General features: G+C 55.6%; 2 protein-coding genes across 7 annotated transcripts in view; one reads left to right on the top strand and one right to left on the bottom strand.

Annotated features, from left to right (window-relative positions):
* The window catches only part of PDIA6 (protein disulfide isomerase family A member 6), a 12,384-nt gene extending 3,996 nt beyond the window's left edge, over positions 1–8,388 (top strand). The window contains exons 5-13 of the mRNA XM_023743732.1: positions 956–1,056; positions 2,181–2,311; positions 2,948–3,062; positions 3,547–3,687; positions 4,336–4,420; positions 4,520–4,592; positions 5,886–6,044; positions 7,086–7,182; positions 7,933–8,388. Coding sequence (XP_023599500.1) covers positions 956–1,056; positions 2,181–2,311; positions 2,948–3,062; positions 3,547–3,687; positions 4,336–4,420; positions 4,520–4,592; positions 5,886–6,044; positions 7,086–7,182; positions 7,933–8,001 — 971 coding nt within the window. The 3' untranslated portion in view covers positions 8,002–8,388. The remainder of the gene's footprint in view (positions 1–955; positions 1,057–2,180; positions 2,312–2,947; positions 3,063–3,546; positions 3,688–4,335; positions 4,421–4,519; positions 4,593–5,885; positions 6,045–7,085; positions 7,183–7,932) is intronic.
* ATP6V1C2 (ATPase H+ transporting V1 subunit C2) overlaps positions 4,013–17,176 on the bottom strand; it is a 34,431-nt gene continuing 21,267 nt past the window's right edge. For 2 of the 6 annotated variants that reach the window (XM_014467676.2, XM_006102346.3), the window contains 7 exons: positions 16,240–16,332; positions 16,071–16,164; positions 13,368–13,505; positions 12,477–12,574; positions 9,431–9,563; positions 8,874–9,120; positions 4,013–4,554 (listed from right to left, as the gene is read on the bottom strand). In XM_014467676.2, coding sequence (XP_014323162.1) covers positions 9,031–9,120; positions 9,431–9,563; positions 12,477–12,574; positions 13,368–13,505; positions 16,071–16,164; positions 16,240–16,332 — 646 coding nt within the window. In that variant the 3' untranslated portion in view covers positions 4,013–4,554; positions 8,874–9,030. Of the gene's footprint in view, positions 4,555–8,873; positions 9,121–9,430; positions 9,581–12,476; positions 12,575–13,367; positions 13,506–16,070; positions 16,165–16,239; positions 16,333–17,176 lie in introns of all 6 variants that reach the window. The other 4 variants (XM_014467680.2, XM_006102347.3, XM_023743721.1 and 1 more) reach the window with 3 other exon arrangements.

The raw sequence follows: 17,176 nt of genomic DNA, 5'->3' as shown, positions 1-17,176 counted from the left end.
TCAATAAAATATATATCCTATATAATAAAAGCCTAACATGCAAATTTTCCCCTTGACCGGGAGTTTGACCAGGGGGCGGGGCTGGCTGGGGGGAAGGGAGGCCCCAGCCGGCAGCCGGCAGCCTCTAGGGACTCTACCTGTGCACAAATTTCGTGCACTGGGCCTCTAGTATATATAAAAGAGAGAGATGACTCCACCCCCAGTCATCTGCACCCCATCAAAGTGCTAGGAATGATCACAGTTGCCTCCGATTCATGGAGCACACTGTAGTGCAATTATTTCCAACAGTTTGCAGGCTCTGGGACACCACGGCCAATCTATACGTACCCTTTGCCAGGGGTCAGACTTCCGTGGTGCGGCGTGGGAAAACCTAGCGAGCAGCCTCGGCCGGTCCCACTCCGCTGTGCACTAAGGGATCAGCTGGCGTTTAACTGAAGTCTGGCGTGGTCTGAGCTGAGGTGGCCTTGATGGGCTTTCTGGAAAAAAAGCACGTGGCTTTAGCGAGGAGTTGGAGTTTCATGTCGTAGGTTACCTTCTAGAGCAGCGGTTCTCAACCTTGGCTGCACATTAGAATCACCTGGGAATCTTTTTAAAATCCTGATTTCTGGGCCTCATCCTCCGGAAATTCTGTTTCTTTGTGATGGGGTGGGGGCCACAACATTAGTAACAAAGAAACAGAATTTCCGGAGGATGAGGCCCAGAAATCAGCATTTTAAAAAGATTCCCAGGTGATTCTAACGTGCAGCCAAGGTTGAGAACCACTGCTCTAGGCAGTTTGATTAGGAAATTCTGTAAGAAAAAAAGGAAGATAAAACTTTCTGAAGCGATTTTATTTGAGTTTTGCCTTAGAAATCGCAGACTTCCGAAGGCTGTTGTCATTCTTGAGTCTTCGCTGCAGGGCCTGGGCGCGGGGCGTGCAGCCGCCCACTGCTCTGCTGATGCCTTGTCCCTGCAGGTGGCAGGACTGCGGACGCCATCGTGGATGCCGCTCTCAGTGCCCTGCGCCAGCTCGTCAAGGACCGCCTGGGGGGCAGGGGATACAGCTCTGGAAGACAGGTAAGGCTCCGGGGTCGGCTCTCCTGTGTGATGATGGTGAAGCCTCAGTGCACCCCTAACGGAAGATAGGTTTCTTTCTTAAATACTGCAAATTGGTGGGCTTTCTTTTAAAAAATAATAGGAGGTTGGGTCCCCTGACCCAGAGGGAATCAGCCCTCCAGCTTGCTCATTTGGCCGCCTCAGAACCTCCGTCATGGTAGCCCGTCAGTCCCAGGGCACCCTGCCCACCTGCGGGCCAAGAGCCAGCCCCAGAGAGGCCTCCTGGGCCCGGGGCTGGGGGAGGAGTGGGCACAGAGGGAGAGCGCCAGGCCACGCTCACGTGCACAGAGAGGAGGGCCCAGCTCCTCCGTTCGACGGCACAGGGGAAATGTGGGTGCCCTCTCGGCCCAAATCCGGGGCAGTGAGCCCAAATCCGTGGGAAATCCGTCATAAATGCATAGGGAAGAGGAGAAAGAAGTTCCTGCTCTATGGCTTGGTGTTTCAGATGCCCTGGTATGAGATGAGACGTTTAGCCATCAGATGCTTACGTTCCCTGATAAATGTAGATAAAGGGCCCTCTGCTCCTCTTGGTGCCCTGGCCTTCATCTCAGGCTGGGTCACTGAATGAGCAGTCGCCCCCTAGCTCCGGGCTCGGGCCCAGGCAGCAGAAGCAAGGTAGCAGCGCTCACGGTTTCTCAGGGTTGGCACTGAAGAAAAGCACTTGAGAAAAGGAAGGGGGGAGTTACTTTATTTTTCTTCAGTGGCAGAGACTGTGAAAAGGTGGTAACGGTAGTGACGTGCGGCATCCTGGGGCAGCCAGCCGTGAGCTGGAGTCTGAATTAGAATCGTGTTGTAAGGTGATTCTTTGAGTCAGGCTGAAGTTTCTCTTAGACAAACAGCAAGGGACCGGATTCAGATCCCTGTTGTGTTATACTGAATGTACTACGGGTAACTGTTTGAAACTAAATATTGTTTATCCAGCAAAAATGATATTACACAGTGTCCTCATTTGAGAAAGTTTTTACTTGAAAGAAAAACTCAAAAAACGTTAAAATCTGGAGGCGATTTAGTTATTGGTGCGTTTAGAATAGGGATCCTGTTCTTTTGGCCACTGCGTAGTTTAATGTTTGATGTCACGATGACAGGGTCGAAGTGAAAGTTCAAGTAAGAAAGACGTGATTGAGCTGACGGACGACAACTTTGACAAGAACGTTCTTGACAGTGAAGACGTTTGGATGGTTGAGTTTTACGCCCCCTGGTGTGGACACTGCAAAAAGTAAGTGCTCTGAACCAAGTCCTTTCTTAAGTCAGAGTTTTCAATACAATTATCCGGCTCGCTTCGGGGTTTTCTGTTTTTGTTTTTTGTGATCTACTCTCTTCGTCTTCGCCCACCCCGCCCCCCGCCGCCCCCTGCCTATAGCAACCGCCAATCTGTTCCCTGTGTCAAGGAGCTTGGTGCATGTGTGTGTGTGTGTGTGTGTGTGTGTGTGTGTGTGGTGCGTGTGTGTGTGTGTGTGGTGTGTGTGTGTGTGTGTGTGGTGTGTGTGTGTGTGTGTGTGCGTGTGTGTGTGTGTGTTTAGATTCCACATATAAGTGAGTGTGTAACTCCCTTTGAAAAGCTGAACCAGATCATAGATATAACCAATACCTCCGCCCAAAAAGCTCTGACTCTAAACGAGCGATAAACATTGGCTTTAGTCCCAGGAGTTTCCTCTGTCAGATTTTCAAAGGTTAACAGAGCTAAGCAGGCAGACTAGGGGGGAGTGACGAAGGACTGGGAAGCCCATGGGAAGGACACATCATGTCTTTCATAAATCTACAGAAAATGTTTTCCAAGTGTGACATCACTGGGCAGGCGGAAATGCGCCCTCAGTTAAAGTCTCTGTGCTGAGATGAGGCTATTTGTTTGCAGCCTAGAGCCAGAATGGGCCGCGGCAGCCACAGAGGTGAAAGAGCAAACGAAAGGGAAGGTGAAGCTGGCGGCTGTGGACGCCACGGCCAATCAGATGCTGACCGGCCGGTACGGGGTACGTTTATCAGGCTCTTCTCTTTGTGAAATACTCACCTTTTCCCTGTTACTTTACCCAGAACACCAGGCCTCCGTGTGGGAGGAGGGGGTGTTTCGTCTTCTTGTCATGAAGAAATTAAGCCACTTATTGTTATAACTAATAAGTAGTGAGTCTGGGAGCTCTCCCTCCCAGGATTCCACTGTTCCTGTGCGCCTAGTGTGGGCCTTTAGCTTTCCCACGCGTGTGCCAGTTGTTTGTAGGGCTTTTGAGTGGGTCCATTTGTTCTAGAGCAGATATGTTCCGTGTATATCCAGGGTTTGAATAAGACCTGGCCACGCCCTGCATCAGATTGTTAAACCCCCTGACTTACACTCCCTGTGTGTCATCCTTGGACACCGATGCAGGCTGGGAATATTTTTGACCTTAAATTACTCAGAAGGTGGTTTCAGAAACCATAAAGATTACCTTGCTTCTTAGTAAATGCTCATTTGATCTTTAATAGATTAGGGGATTTCCTACAATCAAGATATTCCAGAAAGGCGAGTCTCCTGTGGATTATGACGGGGGGCGGACAAGATCTGACATCGTCTCCCGGGCCCTGGACCTGTTTTCTGATAACGCTCCGCCTCCTGAGCTGCTCGAGGTCAGCAGGCCTGTCACACAGGGAGGGACGGCTTCGTCTGACGGGCGGGGAGCAGTAGGCCTCTTCAAGTTGACCCTCCTTTAAAATCCCCTTTAAAGTGTTTCTGAACTTTCAAATGGGCAAAACCTGTCGGATAAATCGCTGTTTTTCCTAACGTTAGCACTGAGATCATTGCACTGAAAAAGTACACCTGAGCTTCTCAGCAATAGAAGGGTCTTTCCTTTCATTCTGAGAGTAATAGCCAGCATTATTGAGCACTGAACTATGTACTAGGCACTGTTCTGCTTTTATGTAGATTTCCCTCATTTAATTCTCACAGGAACACTTAGCAGTAAATACTGTTTTTAATCTCCATTTAACATATGAGGAAACTGAGGCACGGGGAGCTGCAAATTCATATAAATATATGATGTGCATAAGTATGACAAGTGTCAGAGCCAGGCAGCGCCCGGCATTCTGACTTCAGAGACTGTGGGTGCGAGTCCTCAGCGCCCCAGATACGGCTGAGGACCCGTCACGGAGCCTCTGAGGCGGGGCTGGTGGTGGCTCGGGAGCAGCAGGAAGTGTCCCTGGGAGACGCCTGCTCCGCTCTGTCATGGAAGTGATGGTGCTAAGGCTTTGTCTCCGTCCCTGTCTGCCGGGTCCCAGATCATCAGTGAGGACGTCGCCAAGAAGACGTGTGAGGAGCACCAGCTCTGTGTGGTGGCCGTCCTGCCCCACATTCTCGACACGGGTACGCTGAACAGGAACTCACTGCTCTGAGAACATTTTCTAAAGCAATTCGTGCTACTCCTTTATTTCTGTCTTTACAATTTCTGTTTGTTTAAATCAGGAGCGGCAGGCAGAAATTCTTATTTGGAAGTTCTTCTGAAATTGGCCGACAAATACAAGAAGAAAATGTGGGGGTAAGTTACTGAACTGAGTCCCTCCCATGTGGGCAGGAGAGGGTGGTGCTTCCTGAAAGGGTGTGGCTCCCTCAGTTTTCTTAGGATGGGTTCATGTTGGTGTCATTTAGGAAGAAAAGAAGTAATGCAGGTTTCTTATAAGACAGTTATTTGTAGCATACTTTTTCTCATATGAATTGTAGTTTAAATGGTGGTTGGGGTCCCAGGCTAGCAAGCAAAAACTTAATTAGTAACAGTTGAATTCTAGCATGGCCTCGAAGGCTAGATAAGGAGGAAGAAACAGGTGCTTCTGTACCCTCCCCTGCAACGCCAGATCTAGACACATTTTTAAAACAAAGGATGCCTCTGTCTCCTCCATCTTTTGGTTTCTCATCCTTGTCCTTTGTTGCAGTCCCCCTGCTATCACTCTCACTGTGCTTTGTACTTCCTGTTAGTTCAGCAAGCATTTATTGTGTGCCTGCAGAAGGCCGCCTGCTGTAGTTTTTCATTTTCAACTTTGTAGAAGTTAAGAAATTTGGTTGAGCATTTTTTACAAAATTTAATATATTTTTATTGATTTCTGAGAGGAAGAGAAAGGGGGAGAGAGATAGAAAGATCAATGATGAGAGAGAATCATTGATCTGCCTCCTGCACACCCCACACTGGAGATTGAGTCCCCAACCCAGGCATGTGCCCTGACCAGGAATCAAACTGTGACCTCCTGGTTCATTGGTTCGACGCTCAACCACTGAGCCAAGCCGGCCGGATTGGTTGAACATTGTTATACAGGGTGGGGCAAAAGTCGGTTTAGAGTTGTGAGTACATGAAACAGTTTATTTCTGCATTATTTACAATTGTATATTTTCCATATGAACAGCTGTAAACCTACTTTTGTACCACTCTGTATGTATTGGATAATGATGACATATCCATAACTTTTTAAAAAGTAGTTATTACACGTGTTATAACTACCTAAATGATCCATACATAATTACCTAAATGATATTGGTAACAAACAGAAAGTTCATGAGGCTTAGTGGACAGTATTTTGGAGACGGGGATGGGGGAAGAAACTGGCTTACAGGTAGGCCAGTCCATTTGGGGGAGTTGGGGTGTAGGAAACTTGAGGGAGGAACTGTATTACTCAGGAGCACATATAGAATACGTTATTTTTTAAAACTTACCTTTTGTTCTCATTTATTTCATCCATGAAATATTTGAAGTGTAGTCTTTTGTTCTTTAATCAAGATCTGCTAGTTAGGGTCTAACTGAATTGAAAGGGGCCTTTGCCCTGAAACCAGTCTGCCTTCCTAGGTGGCTGTGGACGGAAGCTGGCGCGCAGTCTGAGCTGGAGAACGCACTGGGGATCGGGGGGTTTGGCTACCCCGCCATGGCGGCCATTAACGCGCGCAAGATGAAGTTCGCTCTTCTGAAAGGGTCTTTCAGTGAGCAAGGCATTAACGAGTTTCTCAGGTAACCTTTTTGCCCTTTTGAGTTGTTTTTGTTTTGTCTGCTTGTTTTTGCTGTGGGTTTTGATTCGAAACCGGGTTGATGTAGAACAGGCAATAAGTGGAATTATTTTGTATTTGACATCAGAGACTTAGAAGTTTATACATTTGAGCTTTTCAGTTGCCTTTTCCATGGGAATATTCTGCAGTAGCAGTTGATGCCCATGCTGCCCTGTTCTCTGGTCACCTCGTCCTTCTGTTCAGTTGATACTGGGTTCTTCCTGATTCTCGTCAAGGTCTCATGGGCGGGAAGCAGCCTGTCTCCCCCATTCCCACCCGAGCGTGCTTGGTGCCCTTGACCTCAGATGATCCGGTTGCCATTTCTGGGCATTGGTCTTAGCATGTAGTTATTTCAGGATGGTGTTACTGTAAAACAGGCAGAGTAGCAATTACCGTTTCCCCACTTTCCCACGTGCAGATAGCGGCTGTCAAGCACCCACAGGAAACGTATCTATCCTTGGGGTTTCCCAAGCCCACATTCCAGCGCCCTTCACCAGAGCGCATTCGAGGTTCCTGTACAGCAGCCGTTTCCCAGCCTGTGGTCTTCCCGGGCCTGTTCTCTCTCCGCGCCTGCCAGAGGCAGGGCTCGCGTCTCCCTGAAGCCGAGCGGCGAGGGAAGTGCTGGCACTGTCCGTGGGTCGGTCACGGGGCCTGCGGAGTCGGGCTCCTGTTCACAGCAGGGCCTCAGCTGGCTGTGGGACCGAGGAGAGGAATGGAATTGCCGTCTTTCACACAGCCTTTCTGGGGGCTTAACTCTCAACTTGGTAGTTTTACATAATTTGTATTTTAGCAAAATACACGTGCTGTTTGTTAAACGAGCCGCTCTGACGCCGAGCCCAGTGGATTCCAGGCCTGGTGTGCGGTGGTCCTGCTTGACATTCATGGCGTGTCCCGGGAGTCCTGGGAGGGTGTCTGCATGAGCAAGTGGCAGACCATCCTCTACAGCTGGCTCCCCGTGCACCCGCAGTCCTCTAACGCCTGCGCTTGTTTGGCTGTTTCCCCCAAGGGAGCTCTCTTTTGGGCGAGGATCTACAGCACCTGTAGGAGGGGGCGCTTTCCCCGCCATCAGCACCAGAGAGCCTTGGGACGGCAAGGATGGCGAGGTGAGTCCCGGGACGGGCGGGAGGCTGTGTGCGCAGGACTCGTGACGGGGACGCCATCCTCTTTTTACCTTCCCGGTCCCTGCGTGTCTTTGCTGCTTGTGAACCGAATCCTTTGCGTTGGAATGACCCGCTCTCTCACAGACCCCCCACCAGAGACCAAGTCCAGGCCGGGACATCTGGTCGACCCGCGGCCTCCTGTTTTGGGGAATGTTGATCGACGGGAATTTTCGGGGGGGTGGGGGGCCGGCCCTTGGCCCCCCTGGGAAAGGGGCCGCGTCCGGACCTAAGCCTTCACCTGATGCCAGAAACATCACAGCCTCAGGGAGCTCCCTCCTCTCAGGGCCTCATCCCATCCCCCCTGTGAATAGGGCTGCATGGCATTTGGTTTGACCCCAAGATCAGGCCATAATGAGGTTGCTTTCCGGACAGCACCCCAGAGTGAACATGAACCTTGAATTCATGCACCTGCCTTACAGAAATGGGAAGTCACAGCTTTGAAATGAGCCTTTATTCTGGCACATTCTGCCCGCCCTCCTCGACAGGCCAAGCTGAAGAGTGCCAGTAGAGCCATGTTCCCTATGTTCTCAGCTTCTCGCCCAGCTGTAGAGTAGACCTGGGTCGGGCAGGAGCGGGTGTGGTCCGGAGCGCCTCGGGATCATTCCTCCTCTGTGAGCGGAGACGGCGAGCTCCAGGGCCGCCTGGTCTGCGCCTGCGCCTGACTGCGGGCCTGACGTGTTCCCTGTTTTGCAGCTTCCTGTGGAAGACGACATTGACCTCAGCGACGTGGAGCTGGACGACTTGGAGAAAGACGAGTTGTGAGGCTCAGCACAACTTGCGCCTTCTTTTCTTGGGAGCAGATGTTTCCAGCAGTGGAGGAACGTTCTCTGCAATCAGATGCATCTACTGTGGCCTTGTAACCAAGAAGTAGCACTTGATTGGTCATTTGAAAACACTGCAACAATGAACTTTTGCATCTCAAGAAAACAGTGAAAAATTCTATGAATTGTAGCCAGTGGATGGGGTGGCTTCTGTCAAGTACTATTTTGAAGAAAACTGCTGGGCTGTTGAAACACTTTCCCTCCCTCTGACTGCTGCTGGGGTGTTCTTGGAGGCTGTTTCTTATGTCAGTTTTTTAATGTGATTCTTTCATTTGAATATTAATGGCTTTTCCATGAAAGAATAAAACAATATTTTGGACAATGCCAACAAATGTATGAAATTAGTGTCCCCGTCATAAATTCAGAGCCTGCTGCTTAGCCAGTCAATTGACCTGGTGATGACGGCCTGGCCCTGAGGTCTTTCCTTTCTAAGAACGTGTGACGGATGACGCCATCTGGATGCCGCACAGCACACATTCCCGTGGCTGCAGGCCAGGCTCCCCGGGCCTGTGACGTGGAGAGCAAGTTCACAGAGAGGACGACAGGCAGCCCCGCAGTGGGAACGGCTCAGGCCCCACCGCGCGTGGGGCCACCAGCAGCGACGGCGGGGGCTGCAGCTGGTTGTAGTTAGCGCACGTTTTCAGTGTTGCTACTAAGTCCTCACAGAGCGTCCCTTAAGACAGACAGCAGCAGGTGGCCCCTGCTAAGCAGTCCCCATCCATGTAAAACATTCAGAAAAAGGAAGTGTGGATTATGTTAGATGTAAGTGAAGAGCCCATTGGAAGGACTGAGCACTTCTTTATTGTAACTTACAAAAAATAAATACAACAGTGAGCAACTTCTGTGAGCCATTTCTCTGAAAATCTAAGTCCTGTAGGAGACGAACTTCTGCGGAGGGAAAGGAGCATCTGTCATGTCGTCCGCATGACAGGAGCTGAGCTGAGCGGCGCCCACTCGCCCACTCGGCGTGCTAGTCGAGAAGACTGAGGTCGATGCGGAAGTAGACGTAAGGAAAGTAGTCTTGGTTATTGAGTTGCAACCCAGGGATATCCATAGCTGCCTGCAAAAAAGACGTCATGTTCTAAGTGCACAAACGAGTTTCCAGTTTTATCTTTACCTTTTGGAGGAAGCTCTAGGCACTGACCACCTGCTCTGCCCTGCACAGCTCCCACCCCACCCCCACCCCCACCCCGCCACACTCACACACACACACACACACACACACACACACACACACAGCCTTCACACTTCCCTACTTGTGAAAGGTAGATTCTCACAAGAGCCTGGCAAGCACCATTTTGGGAACGTTTGCACCACGCGGAGAGGCTGACCCAGGCTGTAGACGGGCTGTTTCCGCGTCGGATACCTACATCCAACATGCTGGCAGCTGCCACTTCGTCCAGGTGTTTGAAGACGGAGTTCAGAACCTCTCGCAAACGCTTGGTGGACGACTTCTTTTGAGGCTGGAGGAGCACAGCCTGAAAATTCACCGGGAGTCCATACCTTCCCGGACAGACAAGCTGTGTGAGTAGGTTACCCTGAGGCAAGTGTGGGGGCAGGGAGCTGGGCGGGAACTAAGCGGGCTCTGCTGCAGAGCTGCCACCAGCCCAGCTTGAGAAAAGAAAGCTCGTTGAGCAGCGTGGCCAGGGTTGGGAGAAACAGATGACCAGGTCCTTCTGGCTAGACAGATCCCTACAACACGCTGGCCTGCTTCTGACAGGAGGGTTGTTGACTGGGGAGCCGGGAGGTCAGCCCAGCCCTGGTGGCCACTAGGTGGGAAGTGCGTGGGGTAAACAGGCAATTTGACGGACTGTTCTGACCCAAAGCACTGACTGGACCCAGCTGGTTTATCAAGCTTGTTCGTTCCTTCTCCTGAGTTTCTGTGGACAAAGGTTTTGAATGGACTTGGCACGCCTGGGTCCATACTGCTCGCCACGCGCCTTCCTGTCCCCGCGCCAGCTGTGCAAGTCCGTAAAGGGTCAGACCCTTGGACTTGCCCGACGCGCAGCGACTCATGTGGCCAAAAACCTGTTACTACTCCTTAGTTTTTATTTCCCAGTGTCCGTAAATTCCCCCTGGCTCCCACACTTTGCCAGTCCTCACTTCTGGCTGCTGATGCCGTGTACCCCGAAATACTGAAATGTATTTGAGCTGCAGAAAGGGAAGTCAACGGGACCGGGGAAGTGGGCTGTCTGTAATGGCGTCCCGTGTAACCAGGCGTCAGGCCTACCTTCCCCTGCAACCCCCTCACTGCTGCAGGGTCCAGCCTTTCTTCTCCCCTTTACATCGCCATCTTGCCTTGTTCCAAACAAAAACTTCAACTCCCTACAACTCCTGGTCCAAACGTCAGTGTCCAGTGTCCTGTCACCATGATCTGTGTCACTCAGTCATCCTTTGCCTTTAGCTTCTCACACCAGGGACATCAGCACCTGAAGCTTCCCCTCCCTGGCCCTCCAGCACCCTCTCCCGTCTCACTTCCTCAGGGGCTTCTCGGCCGCCACTCCTTAAATGCCGGGGGTCCCTGAGGTGGTCCCTCCCTGGGTGAACTCCATACGTCAGTCATCATGGAGGATTCCCTAACGTGTTCCTATTGAGACCGCGCTCAGGGTCCAGGCCGAAGTGCTAGCCCCCGGCCCCCTCAGCAGTCCCACCACAGCCCCGCCTGAGGCCCCGTCCGGTTCATCCAGCTGACCACCCCGGCTCACTGACCCTGAAGATGAACTAGAGCATCCTCACTTTGATGCTACTCTGTCCACAGTCATTTAGCATCTACTCTGTGCAATGAGGCCCGATAGAGGCAGAGGGGGGCTCAGCCCCAGCCCTCCCCGGGGCTCCCAGAGGAGGAGAAGGTCAGAAGCAGCATCTGGAGAAGGCGGAGTGGCAGCACCAACGGGGGCAAAGGCCAGCGGACGTTCCCTGCTGCTCTAACGCACTTGCTCATCTATTCTCTCAGTTACGGTCTCTCCATAGGCTGGGAAGTGGAAGGCCTTTAAAGAGGGTCAGGTAAGGCCGGCTGCTGTGGCTCAGGGGTTGAGCGTTGACCTATGAACCAGGAGGTCCCGGTTCGATTCCTGATCAGGGCACATGCCCGGGTTCTGGGCTCGATGCCCAGTGTGGGGTGTGCAGGAGGCAACTGAGCAGATGAAAAAAGCAAGTTGCAGAATCTTAGGTATAAACGATCCCAGTGGGGGGACACGGAGACTTGAAACTCTCCGCCCTGAGCACAGGTGGGCGTGGGACCGTGAGGAATGTTTCCCACGGCACAGACTCTGAGCGTGACTTTTTACAGTGCTCACGTCGCACAGCTGTCTCGGGACACTGGTCACCGCGGCAGCAGGGCCAGTCTGGGACTCATCACCAAGGCGCCAACCTCTGAGATGGGGGTAGAGGATGAGGAGCCAGGGTCAGCTCCATCTGCGTTTGGACAAAACCACCTTGGCAGCCGCGTGGAGGATGAACTGGGGGCAAAACCAGGTAGGAGCCCGTGGCAACAGCCGGGCAAGCTGAGGTGGGAGACGAGCGGAAAAGAAAGCAAAGGCAGGCCGGGCAGGCCTGTGAAAGGTGCGGTGGGTGGAGGCAGCAGGGCAGGACGTGAGGGTGAGGGAGCAGCGGAGGCCAAGCTGAGCCCTGGCAGTGACGGCGCTGGAGGGAGGGGAGCCACGTAGGCAGAAACCTATGTTGGGAGGAGGGCGGGACCGGAGACGCAGCAGCTTGGGCAGGAGTCGGGCTGGCCAGCCAGGTGGGTGGTGGGAGGGGACCCGGGGCAACCTGCAGTGCAGGCGGGGAGGGCTGGAGGGGCACCTCAGGATGTGTTCACGACTCGGGACATGTTCAAGCACCCAAAAAGCAGGCTTCAAAAACTAGTTCCTGTTTGACTCCGTTTTCATAAATACATAGGAAGATTATGCACATCTGTACATTTAAAAAGTCAAAAGACAAACTGCATTTTAGCAGTGTTTTCTCTCGCTGTTCAAGTTTCAGGGGATTTCTATTCATTATTTGTGCTTATCATTTCCAAAATTTCCACGGTGAACCTATTTTGCTTTTGTTTTTTAAAAAAAGGTATCCTAAGTTTTGGTGCTGGTGGTTTATGTGGTTTGGGTTTTACTTTTCTGGGGCCTTGTGAGCTCTAAGGTCCAGGTGTGAGAGGGGCTGGTATTTTGCAGGGTCCCTGGGCCCTGGCGGCTACAGCTGCGGGGCTGGGGGGAGCCAGCGGGGAGACCGGGAGGCACCTGCCTGAGGCTGGCAGGAAAGGGATGCAGCAGGCAGCAGGGGCCTCGGGGCTGAGGGAGGGTTTACTGGGCCCCGGAAGTCCTGGCCCTGAGCCTGGAGGCTGGAGGGGAGCCCATGGCCCCAGAGCTGCTGCTCTCGGCCACCCCACCCCGGACAGCCCGGCGGGCACCTCCGCCGACCTACCTGAGCACGGACTCCACGAACACTCTCAGCGCCTTGATGTGCACCCAGGCGATAAAGGCTTCGCTGAAGTTCACCTTGAGCCAGCGCAGCAGGGGGCCCTGCAGAGAAGGGGAGCCGTGACCCCTCGGCCCCTCCGCCGACCCGAGCCAAGAAGAGCCTGCCCGTCACCAGCTCGTCACCTCCAGGCAGGTTGGACAGAGCAAGCCCCGAGCTGAGAAGGAGCGCCCGGGGCCAGCAGAAGCAGCGAGTCGGGCGCACAAGGCCCGGGCGAGGCCCAGGACCGTGCTCTCCGGGGGGCCTGGGGCCGGAAGCTCAGCGGGCCAGCCACCGGCACATGCGTGGGGCCACCTCAGACCGGGCAGCGGGGCGCTGGGCAGCCCCTGACCTCAGGGCTTTCAGCAGGCAGCTCACAGCCTCCATCAGATTCTGTGCTACAAGGGCCACCTTCTTGGAAGGCTCTGGCTGGGCCCCACCTCACTCTATGACCACAAGCCCCAGGGCGTGAGGGTGTCACTAACGCTGGTGTGGCCGGTCACCTGGGGGAGTTCAAGTCTCGCAGCAAAGGCCCTGAGCCCACAAAGGTCAGGAGTGGGTCCAGCCAGGACAGGACAGCGGAGCTGCCGCCCACGCCTGCCCCCAGCAGGGCCTGCCCGTCACCAGCTCGTCACCTCCAGGCAGAGCAGAGGCAGCTTGGCCCATAAGCACCGTCCATTGTTGGGGGGCGGGGCCGCCCCAAAGAGGCCCTGCAGATTAGAGGGAAGGTCCCGCTCTGGGCTCCTTGAAGACCTCAAAAGCCACTTAGAGAACAGAAAGGCAAGGATTTGCCGCTCAGACACCTGCGTTGGCGAGGACATGCGAGCGGGGAACCCCAGGGCTCCGGGGGTTGCTTACCTCACTCTCGCCCTCACTCTCTCTCTCTCTGTCGCTGTGCCCCGCAGCGGGCCTATCGGGGTTACCTAGCGGGGTTACCTTAACCTTGTGGTCCGGGAAGGTGGAGGATCCCTTTTTAAGAGCAACACAGGAAGTTTGCTAAAGGCACAGAAACGATTTATTAATCTTTCAGGAAACACACATCAGAAACAGAAACCATTCTCGTCCCCTGAAGGAAGGCAGGCTCAGGGATGCCGCCCGCCCAGGGATGGAGGTGTGGCCCTGTCTGCCCCGCCCCGGCCCGGCCCGGGAAAGCCTTCCTGTGGCTCCATGTTCCGGGGAAAGAGCCCATCTCTGGCAGAGGGCTGGGGTTACACATCACTCCCTCTGCCCGGCCTGGGCCAGGGCAGCTCCGGAGCTGTCTGTCTGGGCTCGGTCAGGGGGTCTCCACCCAGCCCAGCCACAGCAGCCTCCTTGGCCTTCGGGGCGCCGGGCATGCAGTCAGTGCACGGCACCCTTTATCATCTTTCTCTCAGACAGGTGGGCAGCGCGGGAGACTCCCACCCTGTGATCTCAAAGGGAACTGACCACATCCGGGACCCAGCCGTCCCTTCCGCTGACAAGTAGCCAGAAAGATACAGGATGCTGCTCATGCCCACCTCCAAACAGGCTCGGGGCCAAGAGTCTGCAGGAGCCGGGCGGGCTGGCCCGCTGTCGCCCGCTCCCTGGCGCACAGCGAGAGCTCGGAAGGGACTGAGTGTTTCCGAGTTAGTGTGTCTCCCTCTGAGCTCCATTCCCCGAGGGCCTGGCAGGGCTCCCGGCTGCGCGGGCAGAAGTCTACACCGCGGGGAACCCGAGACCCGGTGCAGGTGTCGGCTCGGGTGTCAGTGCTGGGTCCTGGGGTGGGGCGGGGGGGGGAGTCTGTGCCAGCGCACGGGTGGGTGCCAAGGAACCTGACCACCTGTCCTCTGGGCAGGACCTGCCGCCCGGACACTTGTGGGAGCTGCCGTGACCCAGCTCCCGTGCAGACACACGGCAGAGAGGTGGGTCAGTCACTAAAGAGACCTCAGGAGTGTCCCCAGGCGTCAGGGCTGAGGTTCAGGTGCCACCCTTCTGGGTCTCAGCTCTGGTGCTGAACACCTTTCCTGCCTGGGCGCCTGGGTGCCTGGGTGCATGGGTGCCTAGGTGCATGGGTGCCTGGATGTGTGGGTCCCTGGTGCCTGGGTCCCTGGTGCCTGGGTCCCTGGGTGACTTGGTGCGTGGGTTCCTGGGTGCGTGGGCCTGAGTCCTCAGGGCCCAGGGCTCCAGCTCAGCCCTGTCTCAGAGGATCTGCAGTGTGTGCGTCCCTTCGGGGTACACGTCTATACACACACGTGTGCAAGCGTGTTTATGGTGTGTGAGCGTTTTTATGCTTGGGGGGCATTTTATATGCTCGTTCCCATGGCCTCTCACAGGCCCCGGTCCGGTCCAGTGGGGCTCTGAGAACCCCATTTCGGGGGCCCCATGGCTAGTGCTCGCTCCTGAGGGGCAGCTTGTCTGGAGTCCCTCTGAAAAGACCATCGAGCCCGGCCCGTGTGCTCAGTGGTTGAGCATCAACCTATGAACCAGGAGGTCAGGGTTCAATTCCCGGTCAAGGGCACATGCCAAGGTTGCGGCTCAATCCCCAGTGTGGAGCGTGCAGGAGGCGGCCGATCAGTGATTCTCATCATTGATACTTCTCTCTCTCTCTCCCTCTCCCTCTCCCTCTCTGAAGTCAGTAACAAAGTAGTTTGGGGGGAAAAAGGCCATTGACCCAGAGAGGTCAGGCCAGATGTGCAGGGTGCCCGGCCCGCCGTCGGGGAGGCTCGGGGCAAACACTCGGCCACAGGAGAGGCACTTGTTGCTTCGCACGCCCTTGCCGCTGTTTACACACGGCCCTTCCTCCCAGAGGCCGGGAGCACACTCACTCATTCTTCCTCCCGGCATCGAGGTGGGTGCTCCCGGAGCCCTCCCGCTAGCACTGAGGAGGGGACCCGAAACGCTCCACCCAGACGGGCCACACGCCTTGGCCCCGCTCCCAGCCGGAGGGCACCCCGTCTGGAATGCACCCATTTTACAGAGCGGCGGGGGGAGCGTCCCTGTTCAGACACCAAAGTCTGGTCTCCCTCTTGAGCTCGGCTGCCCTCAACGTTTCCGAGTGGCCGTTGTCGGTAATCTCAGGGTGAGCACCCCCTCTTTGCTAAAAGCACAGCGAGGGTAAATAGAGGTGCTGGGGCAGAGGCGGCACATCACACCTGGAACTCACACTGCCCCGGACAGCTGCGTGGCCTTGGCCTCACCTCCGGGGCGGGGCCCTGCCTGCAGCCCGGCCTGCCTTGCTCGACCTCGGGGGGGCCCCAGGCAGGGTCCTCTCCCAGGGCCTGGCTCATCACCCTCTCAGCGCCCTGACTTCTCAGCGACAACGGAGCCAGTCCCTTCCTGGGAGAGCAGTGCCAGCGCTCGGGGAGACCTCGCTTGGAGCTGCCCAGCACCATAGTTGACAGCTCAGGCGCTACCTCCACAATGACCTACGCTGTCACCTCCCCAAGACCTGCTCTGGCTCCCCCAGGAGAGCACATGTTCCTTGGGGTGGCGGCGGGGGGGGGGTGCCCAGGGGCATGGGGATGGCGGGGCTGAGAGGCGGGGACTGGCAGGGCCCTCTGTCCCCATCTTGCCCGAGAATCCGGGCCTGTGGCCTGTACTCACATATTGTTGCTTCTTAGCCGACAGCAACCTGGTCATCTCCTCCCGTTCCCGTGTGATCTCTTTCTCATCATAGTAAAATTCTCGGACCGTGAACCTTAACCAGGCAAACAGAGGCGGTCACGGAGCCGCTCCCGGGGGCGGGGGCCCAGCCAGCCCGCCCGGCGCTTACTTGTTCTCTTTGGCTCTGGCTTTGAAATCGTCAATCACTTTTCGAAACAGGGTCACGGTGAAGAGGCCGCCCTCCTTGTCCTCAAAGATCAGCCTGTGGGGAGACGCATCCGCTCGCTGGACTGGGCTGGGCTGGGCCGGGCCGGGCCGGCACACTGTCCTCGCTCTCTGGAGGAGGTCGCTGCAGCCACGGCCGCTGTCCCCTCCGCCTGGTGGCCTTGCACACCCGGCCTCCTAGGCTCCCTCACTCCTGGCTCTGTGGTCCCGGCGCTCCCCTTCCTCTCCTGCCCGTTCTCTCGCCCCCCAAGCCGAGCCTCAGGGGCCTCCAGGCCGGTTAAACCCAGGCCCAGGGGAGGAAGGAACGGGAGCCTGGTTGTGCCATGATCTGGGGTTGGGTCCTGTTCCTCAATTGCCTGAGAGATGAGGCCACTCCTGGTCTCGGTCCCCTGGTGCGCCCGGTGCCCCTGGCCCTGGCACGCTCCGGTACGTGAACCTGGGGCGGGGGGTGAGGGGTGTTTCGGTTGGTGGAACATCTCACAGTGGCCACTTCACGGCCACTGTCACAGTGTTCTAATTAGACACACCTCCTGGCACACGTCCACGGAAAGCCACTGTGGCCGCTGTCCCCAGGGGCGTGGGGGTGGTTGAGGCCAGTGATCTAAGCATCATTGAGTCCTGCTGGCCAGATGCCCCCCATGGGGGTCCTGGGGCCCAGGCAGAGTTCTGTGGGCTGCTGGTGGCCCCTCTCCTGTTCCTCAGAGCCCACACCCAGGAGGCTGGCCGCAGGCTGGAGGCCTTTCCAGGCCATCCCTGCAGACCCCAGGGGCTCTGGTCTGGGAGGCCAAGGCCCTGCAGCTGGTGCCCTGGCCCTCGCCAAGCAGGCCAGTGCCTGTGCCCGTCTGCCCCCCTCCTCCCCTCGGACATGGCTGCCCTGGCTT

Source organism: Myotis lucifugus, unplaced genomic scaffold, assembly GCF_000147115.1.
Source record: "Myotis lucifugus unplaced genomic scaffold, Myoluc2.0 scaffold_409, whole genome shotgun sequence".
NCBI classification, from domain to species: Eukaryota; Metazoa; Chordata; class Mammalia; order Chiroptera; family Vespertilionidae; genus Myotis; species Myotis lucifugus.
Note: the sequence above shows the minus strand (reverse complement) of the source record. Positions and strands in the feature narration are given on the sequence as shown.